General features: G+C 35.8%; 1 protein-coding gene across 7 annotated transcripts in view; it reads right to left on the bottom strand.

Moving 5' to 3' along the window:
• LOC106878848 (glycogen debranching enzyme) overlaps positions 1-22,293 on the bottom strand; it is a 123,978-nt gene that overhangs the window by 61,305 nt on the left and 40,380 nt on the right. For all 7 annotated transcript variants that reach the window (XM_052970632.2, XM_052970628.2, XM_052970626.2 and 4 more), the window contains 4 exons: positions 19,834-20,389; positions 18,455-18,563; positions 4,076-4,193; positions 246-458 (listed from right to left, as the gene is read on the bottom strand). In XM_052970632.2, coding sequence (XP_052826592.2) covers positions 246-458; positions 4,076-4,193; positions 18,455-18,563; positions 19,834-20,389 — 996 coding nt within the window. The remainder of the gene's footprint in view (positions 1-245; positions 459-4,075; positions 4,194-18,454; positions 18,564-19,833; positions 20,390-22,293) is intronic.

Raw genomic sequence — 22,293 nt, 5'->3', positions numbered from 1 at the left:
ATAACTTAATCATTATTAAGTTGGCGCTTGAGAGTTAATTTTTACATAAAATTTTAGTGGTAGGTTTTAATTTAGATCACGTTAAAACAAGAATTTTAGAGCCAGGGGCTATCCCATGTAGGATGGTACCAAAAATGTTAGTCTAAATAGTTTATATAGACTGATCTTCATATAAATTTTTCTGGCTTACATTTGGTTATAAAATGTAAAAATAAATGAATAAATAAAATTAAATCAAAACTTACTCATGCATCAAAGAATCATCAGCTGTGACTCTTCGAATTTTAGGTCCATCAGGCGCCAAGAAGCGGTAACGAACATTGGCTAAGAAATTGTTGATGGCCACATCAATGTGCTGAGTGATTTCTGAGCGTTTCTCCTTGTTCTTCTGGTTGAGTTTCTCTCGCAATACTTGACAGCATTCCTCCAGTCGTTTATCAAAATTAACAATATCAGACCTACAAGACATATACATCACACATAGTATAAGTAACAATAAATACATATATATATACAATCAAAAGGTGAGAGCTAGATATGGTTAGCATAGAAAGCATGTAGTGGTACTCAAACGATGGTCAAGGTATCAGTGTATCACCTCATATATAGTTAAGTAGGCTGGATTATTGAGAATTACTTATAGAAAGATACCACTGAGCAGTTGTAGGCTTTATCACTCTGAATACAGCTACAGATGGGATCAAATCAGACTGGAGTCTGGTGCAGCCTTCCAGCTTACCAGCCCCAGTGAAACCATCCAACCCATGCTAGCATGGATATTGGACATTAAATGATGATGATGATGATGATATATATATATATAACTATAATATAAATTGAAGTTGGCTGACCGTTGTATTCTTTCTTGTCTTGAGGTTCACGGCCAAACGACTGGGTGGATTCATGTGAAAAATGGCACACATGTAGAGACGGATGCATAGATTGGAACGCGCTTCCTATTTTTTTCCTAGCCCCCATACTTACAAAGAAAATCGATTAAAACAACTTGCATGCGTGTATGTGAGTATGTGTCACTGAAGCCATTCATACATATATACATAATAAATAAATAAACTGAATGATAAATTTCATTTATCTCTCTCTCTCTTTCTCTCTCTCTCTCTCTCTCTCTCATATATATATATATATATATATATATATATATATACACCATCAACATTACTCTCTCTGTAGTGCACACCCCATCAAACATACACACTCACACACACACAGACATACGCACACACATCAATTCTCCCCTCTCACCACAACTTCAAAAGAAGTTCAGTCATAAAACTGTCCATGTCTCTTCATTCGCCGGCCACTTCAAAAGATCGCCTTTCCTTTTCACTTGTCCGGCCATTGATCGAGAGATAAAACACAAACCAATTCCTGCTAAATCAAGAGCTTCGTACTTGCCATGCCAGCCAACGTAAGTCAATAACACACAACTTCACTCACTCACTCTATCTCTCTTTCTTACCCTCTTTCTCTCTCACATACACATACACACATGTCCATTTCATATATCTTTCAATTTCTGCTCTCTGCAAATAAAATTTTTACGGATAAAACTGCTTTCAAAAATTGCGATTAATGTATAATTTCTTTCTATGTTCATAATTAAATAAATCTTTTAATGATTAGACAGACGTCCAATAGACTACGTACAAATTCTTTCTTCACAACTCCTGAAGCCATTTTCTGACAGCTGGGGTGGGAAATCTTCATACAGCTAGAGGCTCCAATCGAAACAGGACACGAAATGATCAGGTTGAGAAACGCTGCTATAGATTATGCCTAACCAAAAACAATCACGGCCACATCATCCAAACAGACCGGGTGAAACCGGGTTTAGCTGCTAGTATATATATATATATATATATATATATATATATATATATATATATATATATATATATATATATATATATATATCAATCAACAGAGTGAGTGAGTGAGTGTGTGTGTGTGTGTGTAAGAGAGAGAAATACATAACCAGTAGTCAGCTGTATTACTCATTATACAATGAGGCAGCTTGGACAATTGAAAGTTATGTATTTCATTTTCCAAAGGACACAACATGGTACAGATATGTATGTATTGAATTAAGTCATTCAGGTTTCAATCCCTCTGCACAATGGCTTGGGTAATTGTGCTTCACCTTAACTCTGGGATCACCCACAGCATTGTCAATGAAGCTAAGATGAAAACTGTATGGAGGGTCATTGAAGGAACCCTTCCTGTTCTAGTATAGCAGATTTAATCTAATGCCTTGTTTCACATTAGAACATGACTGCTGACATTTTATAATCAGGTCTGTCATCAACTGACAGTTATTAAAAATATACAAAAGCATTCAATAAATTACATGTGAAATTTTAGAGACTAGTATGTACAGGAGAGAAGACAGCACTGGTAGGGTCATGTGATGCATAAATAAATGCCAATCTTGAACTGTGGAAGGAAACTGTGAAAAAGGTAGACCCAGAAAGACGCAGGATGAAGTCATAAAATGTGATCTTCAGATATTGAGTTTCACAGAGGCAATGACAAGTTACTGGAACTTCTGGTGAATTGCTGTGCTTGAGAAGACATGTACACTATTTACATTATTTACAATTGACGGATATTTGTCCGCATCTTGTTTGTTGTTAACACAACGTTTCAGCTGATACACCCTCCAACCTTCATCAGGTGTCTTGGGGAAATTTCAAACCTGGGTTCTCATTCCTAAGGTATTTTTTGATGTTGTTATTAAAACCAACCCTGAGGCTGCAATATGTTGATGACACCTTCATATTCTGGCCCCACCAACAACTATTAAGCAACAACTACCCCAAAAGCATACTCTCCACTCCAATTATGAAGAAAAGAGAGGATGAAACCGATAAACTGTCCACTGTCTGTCTACCCTATGTGAAAGGCCTCTCCAAAAAGATACAAAAGATATGCTGCCCATATGACATCAGGACAGTATTACAACATTTCGCAAATATCTCCTTCGAGTAAAACCACCAATAGAAGAGAATATGACCAAAGACTGCGTGTACTCCATCCCATGCAGCTGTGGTAGGTTATAAAAAGGCGAAACATGCCACACACTCAAAATAAGGGTAGATGAACATCGCAAAGCTGTGACATGAGGAGATATTGATAAATTGGGTATAGCTGATCATGTATGGAAAAATGGAGACCACCTTCCCCTGAGGGATGAAGTTAAAATAATAGACAGAGAACACCACTGGAAAATACGAAAACTAAAAGAAGTAGCACATATGCTAGGACACAACAACCACCTAAGCAGACTGAGTACAGATATGAACAGTATATGGGAACCAGTATTAAGGAAGGATAGGAGAAAATTAGATTTATAAGCCCTAAAATTCACTCCATAATTGCCCACAGGCATATGATGTAGTGGTTAAGAGTGTGGGCTACTAACCCCAAGATTCTGAGTTTGATTCCAGGCAGTGACCTGAATAATAATAATGATAATAATAATGATAATAATAATAATAATAATAATAATAATAATAACAATAACAACAACAACATCGGAAAATACCTTAGGAATGAGAACCCAGGTTCGAAATTTCCCCAAACATTGTGTTAACAACAAACAAGATGAGGGCAAATATCTGTCAATTGTAAATAATGTAAATAATGTACATAATTCCTCATCTCTTAAATATAGAACTGTATTGAGAAGACATGTCAAAGTGAAATTGTGGTTGTAGCCTAGTGCCAGTGGCATGTGCCAGTGGCATGTGCCAGTGGCATGTGCCAGTGGCATGTAAGATGTATCCATGCCAGTGACACATAAAAGACAGCTGTGCCAGTGACACATAAAAGGTACCCAGTACACTCTGTGGAGTAGTTAGGAAGGGCATCCAGCTGTAGAAACCAAACCAAAACAGATTGGAGCCTGGTGCAGCACTCCTGTTTTCTATCTCCATTCAAACAGTCTCACCCATGATGATGATAATGATGATGATGATGATGATGATTGACCATTTACTTAGCAACCTAAAAACTTTGTGATATAATGCAAAGATCTAATGCAATTACTTACTTGTCAAAATTCAAAACACCCATGGCAACCTCAGGATCAACAGTTCCTTTCAGTCGTTGGTATGTTTTCTCAGGTATAATCTCCAGGTCATGATCTTTGATTGGTTTAATATTACCAGCTTAAAAGAGAAGACAATTTTTAGGATTATTCATGAGCAGTTATTTCATGTAGGAGTTTTAAATAAATATTATTTATAGGAATAATCTAAAATGAAGACGCTTTCTCTCTCACCAAATACATACATACATATATCTACACACACATACACACGCATGCACACGCACACATGTGTGTGTGTGTGTGTGTATACCCTAACCACTAGCTGCATGGCCTGATGGTTAGGGTGTTGCACTCATAATTGCTATATCATAATTTCAGTTCCTAAACTGGGTGGTGCATTGTGTTCTTGAGCAATACACTTCATCTCACATTGCTCTGTGGTCACTTTGACACCTGATGCATGGTACACCATGCACCTGTTCAGGCAACATTAGTGGTGCTGGGAAGTGGTCAGTGCTGGTGTGTGCAGAGTGATGTGGTGTGGTGGTGTGTGGAGTGGGTGCTAGGAAGTGGTCAATGCTAGTGTGTGCAGGGTGGTGGGTTGTGGTGTGTTGTGTGTTGTGTTGTGTGTTGTGTGGTGATGTGTGGTATGTTGTGTTGTGGTGTGGTGGTGTTGTGTGGTGTGATGTGCTGGTGTTGGGGTGTGGGGGATGCGAGGGTGGGGGATGCGAGGGTGGGGGATACAAGGGTGTGTGGTGGGTGGGGTGAGGGGTAGGTGGGGTATGTGGGAGTGGATTGTGTGGGGTGGGATGGGATGTATAGGGATGGTGAGGTTGAGATGTGTAGGGGTGGGGTAACAATGGAGGGGTGACGATGAAGGGAGAGGGTGGAGGGGAGAAAATGGGTAGTAGTGAAGAGAAGAAGTAAGTGTCAGAGCAATAGAGGAGAGGAGAGGTGGGTGGGAGTGAAGAGAGGAAGTAGGTGTGAGGAGGAGAGAGGAGAGGAGTTAGATGAAGAGGTGAGGGGAGCTGAGCCAATGTGGTGCAAAGGAGAGAAGAGAGAAGATTAATTCCTATTCACGGCGAAGACGGGAATCTCAAACAGAGATGGTGAAGGACAATCCGAACACAGACAGGTGTTGTAAAGAATGACTGGTAGAGCGGAAATGGTGCAAGACTGGGGTGTCGTTACCGAGTCTGATGTCTCAGAGGTATTCCGCGAACTGGTCAGCCAAGTGGCGTCCCGTTTGACCAATGTACAGAGGACAGAGAGAGCAGAAGATGCAGTAAATAACATTGCTAGAAGTGCAAGTGAAGGAGTGAGTGATATGATAGGGTCGATGATGGGTGCCTGTGAGGGTGGTGGTGTTGGAGAGGGAGGGCAAGTGGGGCAGCGGGGGCGGGAGCAGGGGAACGAGCAGAGTTGGGAGGTGGGGTTAGGGAACAAACGGTGGACCAGAAGGTCAAGTAGATTGTGGGCTCGTTTGAAGGAGGGGAGGGGTAGGTTAGGGAAGATGTGTGAAGTGGAGGGGTTGGACTGGAGACACTGGAAGGCTCGGAGACTAGTGCATAGAGAGGTAGGGTGGAGGGGTGGTAGGTGAGGGAAGATGGGTGATGGCAGGGCAGGTGCAGGGAGAGAGAGCAGATGCATGGTCCACAGAACGTGCTCTGGCAAGGGCAGTGTGGGTAGTGGTAAGGGGATATCCACGAAGGATGAAATGGTGAGCCATGAGTCAAGACAGAGTTTCAAAGTCATGGTTGTCATTGCAGAGCCTGCTCAGATGGAAGAATTGGGAGTAGGGGATGGAGAGCTTGGTGTGTTTAGGGTGGGAGGAGGAGAAGTTGAGGTATAAGTGTGAGTCGGTGCATTTGTAGTGGATGGAGGTGGTGAGAGTGGAGTGATGAATGCTGACTGGAAAATCAAGAAAGGCGATAGAAGTGTTAAAAATAGTGCAGGAGAGTTTTTTTTTGATGTCCTGTACCCATATATGCATGTATGTATACATATAGATGTAGGTATGTACATATATGTATGGATATATGCATTTATCTATATATTAGGTATATATATATATATATATATATATATATATATATATATATATATATATATATATATATGCTTTCGGTGCAAATGTTTTTTTTATACAGTGCTGAGTTTTACAATCATTTAAATAATAACAATGGTATTTATAAAAGCTTAAAGCTTAGTGTGATCACCGTGCAATGACTAAGGAAAATAGTTTCATAATAGGGCATATAAGCCCTTATACATAGATATACCTATATATATATCGTCGTCGTCGTCGTTTAACGTCCGCTTTCCATGCTAGCATGGGTTGGACGATTTGACTGAGGACTGGTGAAACCAGATGGCTACACCAGGCTCCAATCTGATTTGGCAGAGTTTCTACAGCTGAATGCCCTTCCTAACGCCAACCACTCAGAGAGTGTAGTGGGTGCTTTTACGTGTCACCCGCACGAAGGCCAGTCAGGCGGTACTGGCAACGGCCACGCTCATCTCGCTCGAAAAACCTCATGTGTCACATGCACAAGAGCCAGTTCATATATATATATATATATATATATATATATAGATATATATGAACATAGATAGATAGATAGATAGATATACCTATATATGTATACACATATATACCTATATATATAAATATATACATATACATATATATACAGTTATAGATATACCTGCATATATATATAGATAGTTATACCTATATATATATATATATATACACACACACACACACACACACATATATATATATATATATATATATATATATATATATATATGTTGTTGTACTTGGGGATGGTCATATTGCCAGTTTAGCCAATAAAAACACACGCACTGTATATTTGGTGTTAATTTTTTTTTTTTTTTTTTCAGCTTTATATTACATTAATCTTAATCTTAATCTTATTTCGGCCAGAGTTCTTTCGTCACACTTCTGTGACCTCATCAGTGGTCCTTTGTTTCCTTCTTTCTTATGTGTGTCTCACCTTGCTAACTATCAGCCAAAATGGCTGATAGTTAGCAAGGTGAGACACACATAAGAAAGAAGGAAACAAAGGACCACTGATGAGGTCACAGAAGTGTGACGAAAGAACTCTGGCCGAAATAAGATTAAGATTAAGATTAATGTAATATAAAGCTGAAAAAAAAAAAAAAATTAACACCAAATATACAGTGCGTGTGTTTTTATTGGCTAAACTGGCAATATGACCATCCCCAAGTACAACAACATCTGTTTCAACACACGATTTCACATAAAAAATCTTGCAAAACAAATATGTATATATATATATATATATATAGATAGATAGATAGATAGATAGATAGATAGATAGATAGATAGATAGATAGATATACATAATTATCATCGTTTAACGTTCGTTTTCCATGCTGGCATGGGTTGGATGGTTTGACTGGGGTCTGGGAAGCCAGAAGGCTGCACCAGGCCCCAATCTGATCTGGCAGTGTTTCTACAGCTGGATGCCCTTCCTAATGCCAACCACTCCGACAGTGTAGTGGGTGCTTTTATGGGCCACCGGCACAGGGGCCAGAGGAGCTGGCATCAACTACGATTGGATGGTGCTTTTTACGTGCTACCAGCACAGGGGTCACAACTACAATTTCAATTTGATTTGATTTTGATATTGATGTTGATGTACTTGACTCAATAGGTCTCCTCAAGCATGGCATGTCGCCCTACGATCCAAGGTACTTTTGAGTGGGCTGGTTATGCGACACTGGTGTAGGTTACAGCTGTGGACTCACTTTATTTACTGGGTCTTTTCAGTTACGGTCTTTTGTCATTGCCTCTGTGAGGCCCAACGTTCGGAAGGTCATGCTTCACCACCTCATCCCATGTCTTCCTGGGTCTCCCTCTACCCCACTGTTTGGAAGCGGCACTTCTTCACACAGCTCTCCTCGTCCATCCGCAGTACATGACCATATCAATGCAAACGTCTCTCTTGCACGCCACATCTGATGCTTCTTATATCTAACATTTCTCTCAGGGTGCTTACAGTGTTGTGTGTGCACACTGACATTACACATCCAGCGGATCATGCTAGCTTCAATTCTTTTGAGCCTACACATGTCTTCAGCAGTCACAGCCCATGTTTCACTGCCATGAAGTATGGCAGTTCGCACACATGCATCATACAATCTACCTTTCACTCTGAGCAAGAGGCCCTTTGCCACCAGTAGGGGCAGAAGCTTGCTGAACTTTGCCCAGGCTATTCTTATTCTAGTGGTAACACTCTCTGAGCATCCACCCCCACAACAGACTTGCTCACCTAGGTAGTGGAAGCTATCAATTACTTCTCGTTTCGCCCACTGGTATTAGATGGAGTCTGTTATCTGAGCGTCTGTGGTGTTTATTGCCTCTGTGCATCTGCTGCACACAAAAGCTAGCTTCCCAGTTAATCTTCCTTTGATGCTGCTGCACATCTTATGTGTTCATAGCTTACACTGGGTACATCTTATGGAGTTTCTACCTACACCTTTTCTACAGATCGAGCCGGGCCACCTACATGAAGGGGTGTGTGATGTGTTCGCCTTCCTACTTACTAGAACTTTGGTCTTTGCAACATTGACTGTAAGGCCCTTCGTTTCTAAACCTTGCTTCCACACTTGAAGTTTCTTCTCTAGTTCTAGTAGTGATTCTGCTACGAGGGTTAGGTCATCAGCATAGAGGAGCTCCCAGGGGCAACCTGTCTTGAATTCCTCTGTTATTGCCTGGAGAACTATGATGAATAAGAGGGGGGCTGAGGGCTGATCCCTGGTGGATCCCTATTTCTACCCGGAATTCTTCACTATACTCATTTCCAATCCTAACCCAGCTAACAGCATCTCTGTATAGGGCCTGTACAGTCCTTATTAAACCATTCATCAGTCCCCAGTTTCCGCATCACCCACCAGATAAGGGATCGGGGGACCCTGTCAAAGGCTTTCTCCAAGTCCACAAAAGCCAAATATAGGGGTGTATCTTTGGCTAGTTATTTCTCCTCCAGTTGCCGTATCAGGAATACAGCATCAGTGGTGCTTCTACCTGGCACAAAACCAAACTGCATCTCATCTAAGCAGACTCTCTCCCTAATTAGTTGGGCTATGACCCTCTCCATGACCTTCATCACCTGATCCAACAGTTTGATACCCCTGTAGTTATTTCTATCTAAAGCATCACCTTTACCTTTGTGGCAGTTGACTATGGTGCTGTTACGCCAGTCATTGGGTATGACTCCATCATGAACTACCTGGTTTATAATATGGGTGACTAGGCCATAGCCCACACCACCAGATGTTTTAAGCATTTCAGCAGTGATTCCTGATGGGCCGAGAGCTTTTCCTGGCTTCATACCCTTAATTCCTTTATCTACTAGAGTGCTGTCTATTCAGATAGCTGGTCCCTCTACTGGGTCAACATTTGGCAGGCTCTCCTCCTCCCAATCATTCTCCACATTCAGCAGTCTTTCATAATGGCTTCTCCAAGTCTCTTTCTTTACCGAATCATTAAAAGCAAGCACACCATCATCCATGCAGACTCATTTTTCTCTTGTGACATCACAATTTTCTCTCACACACTGCCTTGCAATCTGAAATACTTCAGTTCTTTGGCCCTCACATCGCTGGACATTGGCAAACTTCTTTTCTGCTTCACCCTTAAAGTAGTTATATGTATATATATATATATATATATACACACATATATACATATACCTATATATATATAGAGTTATTAATATTTCTAAGTCTCTCTAAAGGAGACTACGGCAGCGGTACTGGAAATTAATAGTTATCGCCAAGCCAACATGGCAGTCCCAAAATTAGGACGAAAGCTGCCGTGAATTAGCTCCAAGAAGCCATCGCCTCTAGCTAGCTATGTGACACACGAAACCTGTGTCCTTTATAACCTTCGAACAGGGGAGGTCAGCAGTGTCCCCCTGCTGGTTTGGCATCTGCAGACTAGTTTCAGGGTGTTGCCCCTTGTCAATGCAGAGCAGCCAAGCCCTAGCCAGGCGGTGCTGCTGACTATCTGCTCGAAGGTTATTTATCTAATTTCAGTGGAATCTATCCACTGGTTTTCAGAAATAGAGTTATTAATATTTCTAAGTCTCTCCTTTAGAGAGACTTAGAAATATTAATAACTCTATTTCTGAAAACCAGTGGACAGATTCCACTGAAATTAGATAAATAACCTTCGAGCAGATAGTCAGCAGCGCCGCCTGGCTAGGGCTTGGCTGCTCTGCATTGACAAGGGGCAACACCCTGAAACTAGTCTGCAGATGCCAAACCAGCAGGGGGACACTGCTGACCTCCCCTGTTCGAAGGTTATAAAGGACACAGGTTTCGTGTGTCACATAGCTAGCTAGAGGCGATGGCTTCTTGGAGCTAATTCACGGCAGCTTTCGTCCTAATTTTGGGACTGCCATGTTGGCTTGGCGATAACTATTAATTTCCTATATATATACATATACCTATATATATATACATATACCTATATATATTTATATGTAGTCAAAATTATCAACAAGGATATCCAAAGCTAATGCAGTACGATTATTTCATGCGACTCCATTTAATTAAGCAATGTGAACATTAAATCAAATATAAAATGCAGAGCAATCCTCAGCTGCACAAAGATATAGAAATTTAATGAAATTACAGTTAAACAGGACATATTTTTATAACTACATCTATACTCTCCAAGTAGAAAGGAAGAATACAAAAAAACATTAGCCTGTATGGTCTGGCTAAGTCAAAATGTTTTTTTGTATTCTTCCTTTCTACTTGGAGAGTATAGATGTAGTTATAAAAATATGTCCTGTTTAAGTGTAATTTCATTAAATTTCTATATCTTTGTGCAGCTGAGAATTGCTCTGCATTTTATATTTGATGTAATGTTCACATTGCTTAATTAAATGGAGTTGCATGAAACGATTGTACTGCATTAACTTTGGATATCCTTGTTGCTTGTTTTAACTTTAATCACCTTATTTCGAAACTGTATGGATAATACCATACTTAATTCTGGTGCCTAAACTTAAGTACCATATTCACCTGAATTTAATATATGTACATGTATATATATATATATACATATACATATATATATATATATATATATATATATGTGTGTGTGTATGTATATATATAAATAAACATATATACAAGGACATGCATATACAGATACATTAAAATAGAAAAAACTGCATACATACATGTTTCCATACATATACATATATTCATACATACAGATCCAGATACAGAAAAATAGATATACAAGTGAAATATATACTTATACAGGCACATACACATTAAATATTCTATCATGTAATAAAAATTCTATAAAATTTACAAGGGAATATTAATATTCCTACCTATGGGTGTACCGAGAAAAAAATTAATAATTTGCAAAAATAATAACAGAGAAACTTATATTCTAAAGCATACTTATACACACACACCTATATATATATACTACATATATACACACAGATACATATATACACACACACACACACACACACACACACACATATATATATATATATATATATATAATTTTTAACTTGTATAAAGGTATATACACACACATATATATAGGTAGGTGGCACAAGCACTTACGCACACATGCAAGAGAGACGACTGCGCTTGTATAGTCATGTGTTGCATATGGATGAGGACAGCTATGTGAAAAAGTGTCCCACCCTAACAGTGGAGGGAACCTGTGGAAGAGGTAAATCCAGGAAGACCTGGGATGAGCTGGTGAAGCACAATCTTCAAATGTTGCGCCTCACAGCAGCAATGATGTGCAAGCGAGACCTTTGGAGATGTGCTGTGCTTGAGAAGACCCAGCAAGCCAAGTGAGACCATAACCGTGGCTTATGCCAGTGTAGCATAACCAGCCCATTTAAGAGTACCCTTCAATCATTGGGCAATGAACCGTGCTTGAGAAGATCTGTTGAGTCAAGTGAAATCATTGTCATGGTTGATCCAGTACCACCTGACTGGCAGCCATGCCAGGGGCATGTAAAAAAGCACTATTCGAGTGTGGTCGATGCCAGTCCCACCGAACTGGCTCCCATACCGGTGGCACATAAAAAGCACAATTTGAGCGTGGTTGATGCCAGTGATGCCTGACTGGTCCCATGCCAGTGACACATAAAAAGCACCATTTGAGCGTGGTCATTGCCAGTACCGCCTGACTGGCTCCCATGCTGGTTGCACATAAAAGGCAACATTCAAGTGTAGTTGATACCAGTGCCACCTGACTTTCCCCCATGCTGGAGGTATGTAAAAAGCATCCACTACACTCTCAGAGCAGTTGGCATTAGGAAGGGCATCCAGCTGTAGAAACCTTGCCAGATCAGACTGGAGCCTGGTGCAGCTCCTGGCTTGCCAGTCCTCAGTCAAACTGTCCAACCCATGCCAGCATGGAAAGCGGATGTTAAACGATGAAGATGATGATAACAATACTGATGATATATACATATATTCATATATATACATATATACATACATACACATACAGATATCAAATAGATTTATAAATATATACCCATATACATAGACGTACATACATATAAAAAAACAAAAATGCAAATACATAGGGTAAAAAATTCTCTCCTAGTTAGACCTTAGCCTGTAAACAGTACATTCTACATGAATAAAGCCAGTTATATAGAAATTATAATTGTGTATTTACCACTTTGATCTACACATACACTATACAGGCAAAAGATAGGTATAGCATACATATATATAGATAGATATACACATATATGCATACAAATATCTTGTTTCTCATATCCATGGTGTTAACATCATCCACATGTATATTAAAAAAAAAATATACATTCTGAAATGGATTTGATCACATACATATTATCTATAGGTATTTCATTCATAAACAAGGATATACATTTTTTTAATATCTCATGGGTTCATATAAGTTATTATATGTACAGTCATTTATTTTGGTTATATTTCAATTAGCTGATTTTGGCTATTGCGAAATAATAGATTTATATGTTAGACTTCTTCAATTGCATAGTTGAATTTAGCTATTAATATATAATGTGATGTTATGTCTATAGTTTAAAAAATATGGTTATATTATTTTAAAATATATATTTTAAAGAAATTGTGATGATGTTTAAGTGATATCAAATCTCATCGATAAGTCACTTTAATAAAAAGAGGTACCTACTTATATGTCTACATAAAAAATTTTTTCATTTCTTATATTAACCAGGTTCCCTTTTCTTTTCATTATTTTATAATTTTCCTCTAGGAAAATTTTTTCTTAATTTTGTAACTAGGTGCATGTGCTAAAATATTCCATTTGATTGTATAGTCAACTTGGTTTTTTTCAGATGCCATATTTTCGTTGAAAGTCCTGTACTCTTCATTTTGTTTTGGTCCCTAAAAGTTAATTCGTGATTCGCTATTCTTAGTTTAACACAATTCTGCATAGATCCAATATAATAAAACTTGGTTATATCTTGTGTAATCATTGCTGCCTGGCATACTACATTTTTACTTCCCTGTCTTACTTTCCATCTATCTGGGTCTCTGCAATTAAAGTTTATATTTTGCCTAGATAATGAAATAGTATTATGCTTTGTAGATTTATATAAGTTATTGTCTGTATAGGTATTTTTATTGTTAAAGGTATTATTCATACTATTTTGTTCTACTTTGCTGTTGCATGCTTTACTATCTATTTGAATTTTTTTATTTCCATAGAATAAATCGAGTTTTCTATTATTAAAAGAAGAGATTAACATAAAAAGGTTGAGAGAAACAGAAAATTACAAATCTTATATGTTTGTCATTAAATATTTTTCCATATCCAGTGTTTTTAAAGTTTTAATTTATAATCATTCTAACAGATTTAATAAAATTTGTCTTTAATTGTTTTGTCTATAGTTTAAAAAATAGTAAATAAAAGTGTTCTCAGATCTATTAATCTTGAAGGTAAGAAAATAATGAATGAATACAACATTGGTGACATAACCTTTAAGACCAAGAATAAATCCTAAAGTTAGACTGATATGTCCATGTAAATCAGACCTAAGAAAACTTAGCAAAATAATTATAGATAAATATACTAATTTAGCGAAAGGAATTATGATCCATATGGTTTTATCTCAGTCTACCTTATTCATATTTTCATTTTTTGTCACAATATTGTTTTTTTCTCACACAAGGTATTAGTTTCTTCCTTACTATGTTTTTATTATAATTATCATTATCATTATTATTATTATTATTAATAATTGTACTCAGATGATTTATATTTTCTTATTTTGTTATCTTATTATTATTCTTATTCTTTATTCGAAGGTTGTAATAATTGTTGTGTACCCAAGTATTATTTTTGTGTTTATTGTCATTTCTGTTATTATAATAATAATAATAATAATAATTATTATTATTATTATTATTATTATTCATATTTTCATTTTTATTTTTGGCATTATATTCTCCATCCATTGGTTTAATTTCATTATTGAAATTATCTTCTTTAACATATTTCTTATATTTATAATTATTATTATTATTGTTTGGGGTATTTTCATTCCAACTTTGTAAGGATTTACTATGTTTTTGTTGGTGTCTATATCTCTAGTTTTATCATTATTTTTATTCTTATTTTCATTTTAATTTTCTTTGATATTGAAATTATTATTGCGTTTATTTCATAATTATATCCTGCCTTCTTTATATCTTTATGCTTATCAAATACTTCTTCATTTAAAGATAGATAATTAATTATTCTCTCAATATCCATACTAAGGTTTTCAATAATATTATGTGGATGCATTTATATTTGCATTTATATATCTAATTTTAGTGTCAGGTTTTTGATAGGGTTGGTAAATACCTTTTTTTGATAGGGTTGGTGAATACCTGTATATCTAATGTTAGCGTTAGGTTTTTGATAGGGTTGGTGAATACGGTCAACAAAGTTTACTGAATTATTTTCTTTTTCAATTGAAATTGATAGACTGTGGTTCTTGAAAAATATATGTTGTCTCTTTTTTGTAATTTTCCATTTTTCTATTAGTAGTGTTCCTTATTAAGGATAGAGTGCCTTCGTGGTAGAGTCCTCCTACTATTTCAGGAAATTCTCCCTTAAATTTATGTAGAAGATAGATTTTGACTAAATTGGTTACCTGGGCTGAGTCATGTGCACCTATATCAAAACAATCAGGTGTGTCTTTTCTTGCCCAATATTTACCATTGTGGAAGATAACTGTTTTTCTTGCTGCAGATATGATTTTAATTTCTTTTGTGGACAAGTTTGTTCTATTCTTTGCAAATATGAGTGCCTTATTCAATGCAATAGGGTTAATAAATTGGTAATAATTGTTAATGTCTGTTTGTATAAATTTACATTTATTCTTGTCTTGAATCATACTAAACCAATCAATTGCATCCTGCATTCTCGACCATAGGCTAAGTTTAATTTTACTTTTTAGAGAATTAGTATATTTATCTATAATTATTTTGCTAAGTTTTCTTAGGTCTGATTTACATGGACATATCAGTCTAACTTTAGGATTTATTCTTGGTCTTAAAGGTTATGTCACCAATGTTGTATTCATTCATTATTTTCTTAGCTTCAAGATTAATAGATCTGAGAACACTTTTATTTACTATTTTGTATTTTTTTAATATTTCCTTATGTAATAGTTCATGGTATAGATTCACGTTTACATTATACAAATTTTCAGTTTTATCCGCTTGCACTATTATTCCTTTCATTCTTTTAAGTTCATTTACTTTATTCTTTAATTTTCTTAAGTGTTTGTTCTTGAAGGGATTTTTCATAAACTTAATATTCTTTACTAATTTCCATAAATCATCTTCAAAATTTGGATCTTTTTTAAAACGGGGGCCACATTTTTCATTAATGTTTTACGTAGTGATTTTGGTACGGAAAGACTTTCAAACTTCGTATACTTATCTATTTTGTGTTATAGAACAGAAAAATATTTTTGTATTCGAATTTATTTCATGTAAAAAATTGTCTTATTTCGATAATTTCAACCAATCACTGACAAGTATTCAGTTGTTTACATTTACTCCCTTTGGCTGATTAAGCGATGTAAAGCGTATTTAATTTCCATAGCTTCGTTTTGCTTTTTTCTTTTTAAATTTGCTGTTTTACCCTAACCCTAACCCTATCACCGATAGAATTGTTTCAGAATCGTTTGTTTATGTAGTCGGCACTTAATGTATATCGGCTGAATGGACGTCAGTGATTGGTTGAAATTACAGAAATACGACAACTTTAACATGGAATAAGTTAGGGATTTCTTTTATTTTTAAGAAGACTAAGAGAAAAAGATGTTTTATATGACACATTCTACCAGTGTTCCAAGTTTCAAAGTGTTTCGTTAATGAAAAATGTGGCCCCCGTTTTAAAAAAGATCCCAAAATTTTCTAGTTTTCTGTTTGTTGGGGGGACTTTTCTTGATTTAAAGTTTCTCCTAATTTTGTCAAGTTCTTCATTGTGAGTTTCGTTAATATTTTCTTCCATATTTTGTTCCTTAACATGTAGTAATGCCTTCCATCTCATCCTCTTTGTTAATTCATGGAATTTAATGTCCTTGATGTACTCCCAATGAATGGGTATTGGTATGTCTTTAAGTGGTGTATCCATTTCAATCTTCTCCATTTTCCTTAAAAATCAGATTCTTTATTAATAATTTTATTATTAATATATATTATATGTTTATCTGGATGAATTTATCCTCGTCCTTTTATAGGAATTTTTTCCATAGATTTCTAATGTCTTTTCTTCATACATTATTTAAAAATTTTTAAATCGCATAGGTATGAAAGTATGTAAAGAAATAATCAATATAGGACTTAATTTATTAAACAAAGTTCAATGAATTTCATTAAATAAATGAAATGAAGCAGATTGGATGTTAAAATGGATTATCCTTTTATTTCATATTCCCAAACAATTGTTTTAGATAAAGCGACCAAGATTTCCACAAAGAAAACATCATAAAGGTTGAATTTATACTCTTCAGTAGGTTAGATTTAAAGGAAAGTAAAAATAAACAAAAAGACTTTTAAAATGTACATAGAATTTTTTCTTAATTATCATTATTATTTAGGTATTTCTATATTCATTCTTCCTCTCTCAATTATTAGAATCAAGACTAAAAACATTAAAGGACTTGGCTGCTTAAATATCTAATATTTAATTTTTGACTTCCTCGCTATTAAATCCAAAATATATCTATTTAAAAACCTCTCTACAGAAAATTCTGGTCAAGATGTATGTGTATACATGTTCAGAAATACCAAATAAGGAGCTATATGTTATTTCAAATTCATATTCAAAAATTTCTTAACTATCATCTGTCATTTCAACTATCATAAAGTTATTACTAGCATGTGAGATTGATTAATAGTTTATATAGTTTTTTATTTATGTATTACATAAAAGTCAATAATCAAGACAATATAGGTATTATATGTCGGATCAATTATCTAAAAACAGTTAGATAAATTTTTTACAAACTCAAGTAAAGATGTATCAAAAGGGAACCACTTATGTGATTGTCATAAAATATAATAATGTGGAATTGAGGTATATTACATATTGAAGAAAAGTTTTTTTTAAATGATTATTTCCTCGATATATTTAGTCTATGTTGAAAATATTGTTGTTTTTCCTAAAGGGTAAATCTAAAAAAAACATATGGTATATATTTATAATCAATTCATAAAAAAGGGAGTGTGATAAAAATTACACTCAAGACACAATAAGTCTATTTTATGTACTAATAATGTACTCCAAAATGGATCACAACTGCCCGATGAACGGGAACGTGAAACTCTGAGTAGCAGTTTTTTGTGACATTTTTGTGATGTTTTTGCAGCTTTAACAATAAAGTATATATATATAGATATACACACACACCAATATATATATATATATATATATATTATTATGATTGACCGTTGACTGAACACTATTCAATTTTTTTCTCCGTGTTTTTCTCCTTGTCTCCGTATTCTTTCTGTTGAAGAGCGTAGCTCAAAACGTCAAAGACTTTCCGTATTCCCGAGCGTCATACTAATATATACTTTTGTTATTTACACCACCTGTCCTCGTCTGTTGTTATTTTTTGTATATTCTCCCATATATATATATATATATATATAAGTATGTATGTATGTATGTATGTACGTGTGTATATATTGTGATGGTGATGATGGTGGTTGCACAGAATGGGTGATTGGGTGATGGTATGTGGCATGTAATATATAAACAAAAAAAAAAACTACAGAAATAACAGGAAGAGATAAACTTACCCTTCACTTGTTGTTTGAATTTATTAAGTGCCTCATCTACATCACAGAGGAAAAACTCATAGACTCGATATTTGGGGAACACCTCTGTATGCAAAGCGTGTTTAATTGCCTGCACATAAAACAAAAGATAAGTAAATCAGAAATACAGGCACTTCAGACATTAAATGTAAAGTGAATGGTTACTCAAGGTAATTTTGATGCTTTAATTAACATTTTTGATGAAAACTTAACATTTGATGCTACCATTATACAAGTTTCATCTCCTCATTTAAGGTTTCAGTACAGTATTATGGAAGAGGTGGCAATAAGCTTGCTCTCACCAGACATAGTTCTTCTTTTCACTTTAGTACATCAAGTTGTATGCACACTCAGGATGCTCTCGCAGCCATGAACTGCACTTAGAAGTGTGGTTGAACACCAGATCACTTGCATGGTAGGACAGATTTGACACACCAGGATTCGACTGATGATGCTCTTGTCAAAGGAAGGCATCAAACTCATAACCCTTTGAAATTGGCTGCTGTGGTTTCCTTAGAAAGATCCAGCACTCTCTATTGCAAGAAATCAGTTTGGAAATCTAAACAACTGAAGAAAGACCACAGCAGAGATAACCATGGCAACAAAGTCTAAGTCAGAGTGGTTGTGGCTAACAAGGTAGTGCTGGGGGTACCCTTCTATAGATAAAGGCTAATCTAGTCTTCAGTGTCCCACTCTGGTGAAGTGTACAGACAAAAGGGTAAAATGCTTATGACTCTCAGATACCAGCTGAAGATGCAAAAGGATTCCCAAAAATGTGAAGGATTACCAACAGAAAAAAAGCTCCTATACAGAGTACAACAGTAAAACCTCACATATTTTACAGGGCTATTTGTATGGCACTACTGAAGTTAGACAGGTGGTAATGGTGTCTTCATGTAGCTACAGTTTTACCATTTGTTTTTTGTTAACATCATGGTTTGTACCAGTAGACACAGTGCAATTGTTGTTGAAACGTCTATCAAGAATGGTGAATGTGAGTATTTTTTGTCTAAACAATTCTATTTTACATGCCAAATAATGAAAGTGTTGTACATTTAATGATTCTTTCATTGACTAATCTGGCCATGGAAAATCTGGCCTGGGTAAATATGAATGGCAAATGTGATGTATCACTGATGAAGTAAGAATAATACTGAAACATGTCTGGAGTTACTTATCATATTTCTCAAAATAATGAAAACAATATTAGTCATTAAGAACATAACTTTTTCCTCATTTCATAATTATCGCTAATTAGTTTTATTAAGCTCCTTACATCAAATATGTGAATGATAACTTAAGAGTTTAATATTGTACGGCTTGATAAGATGCAGAAGAATAAAAGACAGAAGAATTCTCACATTTAGGTGATGTTCAGTATTAACTTCAGGAGGAACACCTTTATTCGTCCATTGTCCACTACAGACTTCCAAAGAGAAATAATGGAAGATCCTGTCAACAATAAAAGCAGGCTTCAAGTGGGGAGAATTCTGCAAGTTGTATGCACACTCAGGATGCTCTCGCAGCCAGGAACTGCACTTAGAAGTGTGGTTGAACACCAGATCACTTGCAGTAAGTATCTTCCATTCTTTATTCAACCAGCGAGTAAAACTCTCCACTTCATCAAATGTTATTTCAATACCTTCGCTGAAGATTGGATTGACTTTCAGCTGATTCCTAATAGAATATGAGGAATTGGAAACACCAAGCTCTTGCAGAGGTGTGAAATGAATCATGTTGTAACCAGTTTGTTTAGCAACTTCCAAACGAGACTTCCATTCAGCAAACGGTCCCAACGATTTAGCCAAGACAGTCTGACATTGTAAACAGTCCATGGTTAATTCTTCATCAGTTCCCACAAGTAGAACTGGATCAACTAGGAAATATCCTTTACCATTGGCATTGAGGATGCTGTCACTAAAAATAAATGAAAACACAAGAATTATTAATATTAAATGATGTCACTCACCACCAATAATTAAAACAACAGTTATCATAATAAATAATCAATTCTTTTTTCTTTTGTCACCATTATTATCATCATCGTTTTAATGTCTACTTTTGATGTTTGCATGGGTTAGGCGGAATTAGTTGAAACAAATTTTCTATGGCCAGATTTCCTTCCTGTCACCAACTGTCACCTGTGTGTATGTCGGTTTGTGTTCATCCTTGTCATGACATCACATGATGGTTGTAAATGAGTATCATCATCATGCAAGCAATGTTGTTTATTTCCAGTCTCTCATGAAAATATGTGTGGCCATGGTGAAATATTAACTTACCTTGCTAGAAAACAGGTGAGGGTTGGTAACAGAAAGGGCACCCAGATGTATAAAAATTTGCTTCAATGAATTCTGTCTCTCCTGTGCAAGCAAGCATGGAAAAGTGAATACTAAAGTTATGATAATGATGATGATTATTATTATATATGTGTGTGTGTGTATGTATATACAGGGGTTGGACAAAATAATGGAAACACCTAGCATCATGGCATCATAATTCTGAAATATCTATAAAACCATCAAAAGCCTGTTTATTTTTATGTTTTTTTGATTTATTATTAGTGTTGCTTAATATGATTTGCTAAAATTGCTGTTTCTTTTCAGATATCATCAGAAAAAGGGGGTTAAAATTCACTAAAATGACAGAACTATATGACTTTCAAAGAGGTCAAATTGTTGGTGCTCATATGGCAGGCACTACCATAACAAAAACAGCCAAAATGTTTTGTATCAAGAAGCACTGTCTCAAAAGTAATGACAGCCTTTGAGAAAAAGGGAAAAACCTCGTCAAAACAAAACTCCAGAAGAAAACCAAAACTTTCAGATAGGGACTGTCAGACTCTTACGTGAATTGTTAGAAAGGATCACAAAAGTACAGCTCCCAAAATTACTGCAGAGCTTAATGACCACTTCGTGAACCCAGTTTCCACAAAAACTGTTCACTGGGAGCTGCATAAAGCTGGATTTCTGGGGAGGACTGCAATCAAAAAACCACTACTTTCAAAAACAAACATTGCAAAGTGTTTAGAGTGGAGTAAAAACCTACAGAATTGGTCCCAAGAGCAGTGGAAGTATGTTATTTTCTCAGACGAGTCATCCTTTACCTTATTTCCGACCACTGGCCAAGTATACATGTGGAGACAGCCAAAAGAAGCATTTGACACAGACTGCCTTCTTCCAACTGTTAAACATGGAGGAGGATCTGTGATGATCTGGTGGGGTTATATCTTGGAAATCTGCCAGCCCAATGGTTTCTCTTCATGGCAGAATTAATAGTCAAGACCATTTAAGCATTTTATCTGATCAAATTCATCCTATGGTTGTGGAACTGTTTTGGGGGGGAAACGCAATCTTTCAGGATGATAATACACCAATTCACACAGCTAAAATTGTTACTGAATGGCACGAGAAACATTCTAGTGAAGTCGAACATCTTATTTGGCCATCACAGTCCCCAGATCTCAATATTATTGAACATTTATGGTGCATTTTAGAAAAACAAGTAAGGAGTCGATATCCTCCACCATCATCACAACAGGAACTCGAGATTGTTTCAGCTGAAGAATGGACAAAAATTCCTTTGAAAACAATTCAAACTTTGTACAATTCCATACCTCATAGAATTCAAGCTGTAATTACTGCTAAAGGCGGTCCTACCCCATATTAAAATAAATTTGTTTGAAATTTTAAGGTGTTTCCATTATTTTGTTCAACCCCTATGTATATATATATTTACTCATACACATATATTGTTTTACTATGTTTTATATATATATATATATATATATATATATATATATATATATATATATATATATA

The sequence above is a fragment of the Octopus bimaculoides genome, chromosome 9 (genome assembly GCF_046866305.1).
Source record: "Octopus bimaculoides isolate indiv1 chromosome 9, ASM4686630v1, whole genome shotgun sequence".
NCBI classification, from domain to species: Eukaryota; Metazoa; Mollusca; class Cephalopoda; order Octopoda; family Octopodidae; genus Octopus; species Octopus bimaculoides.
The sequence above is the reverse complement of the archived record's forward strand: the minus strand, read 5'-3'. Positions and strand labels throughout refer to the sequence as shown.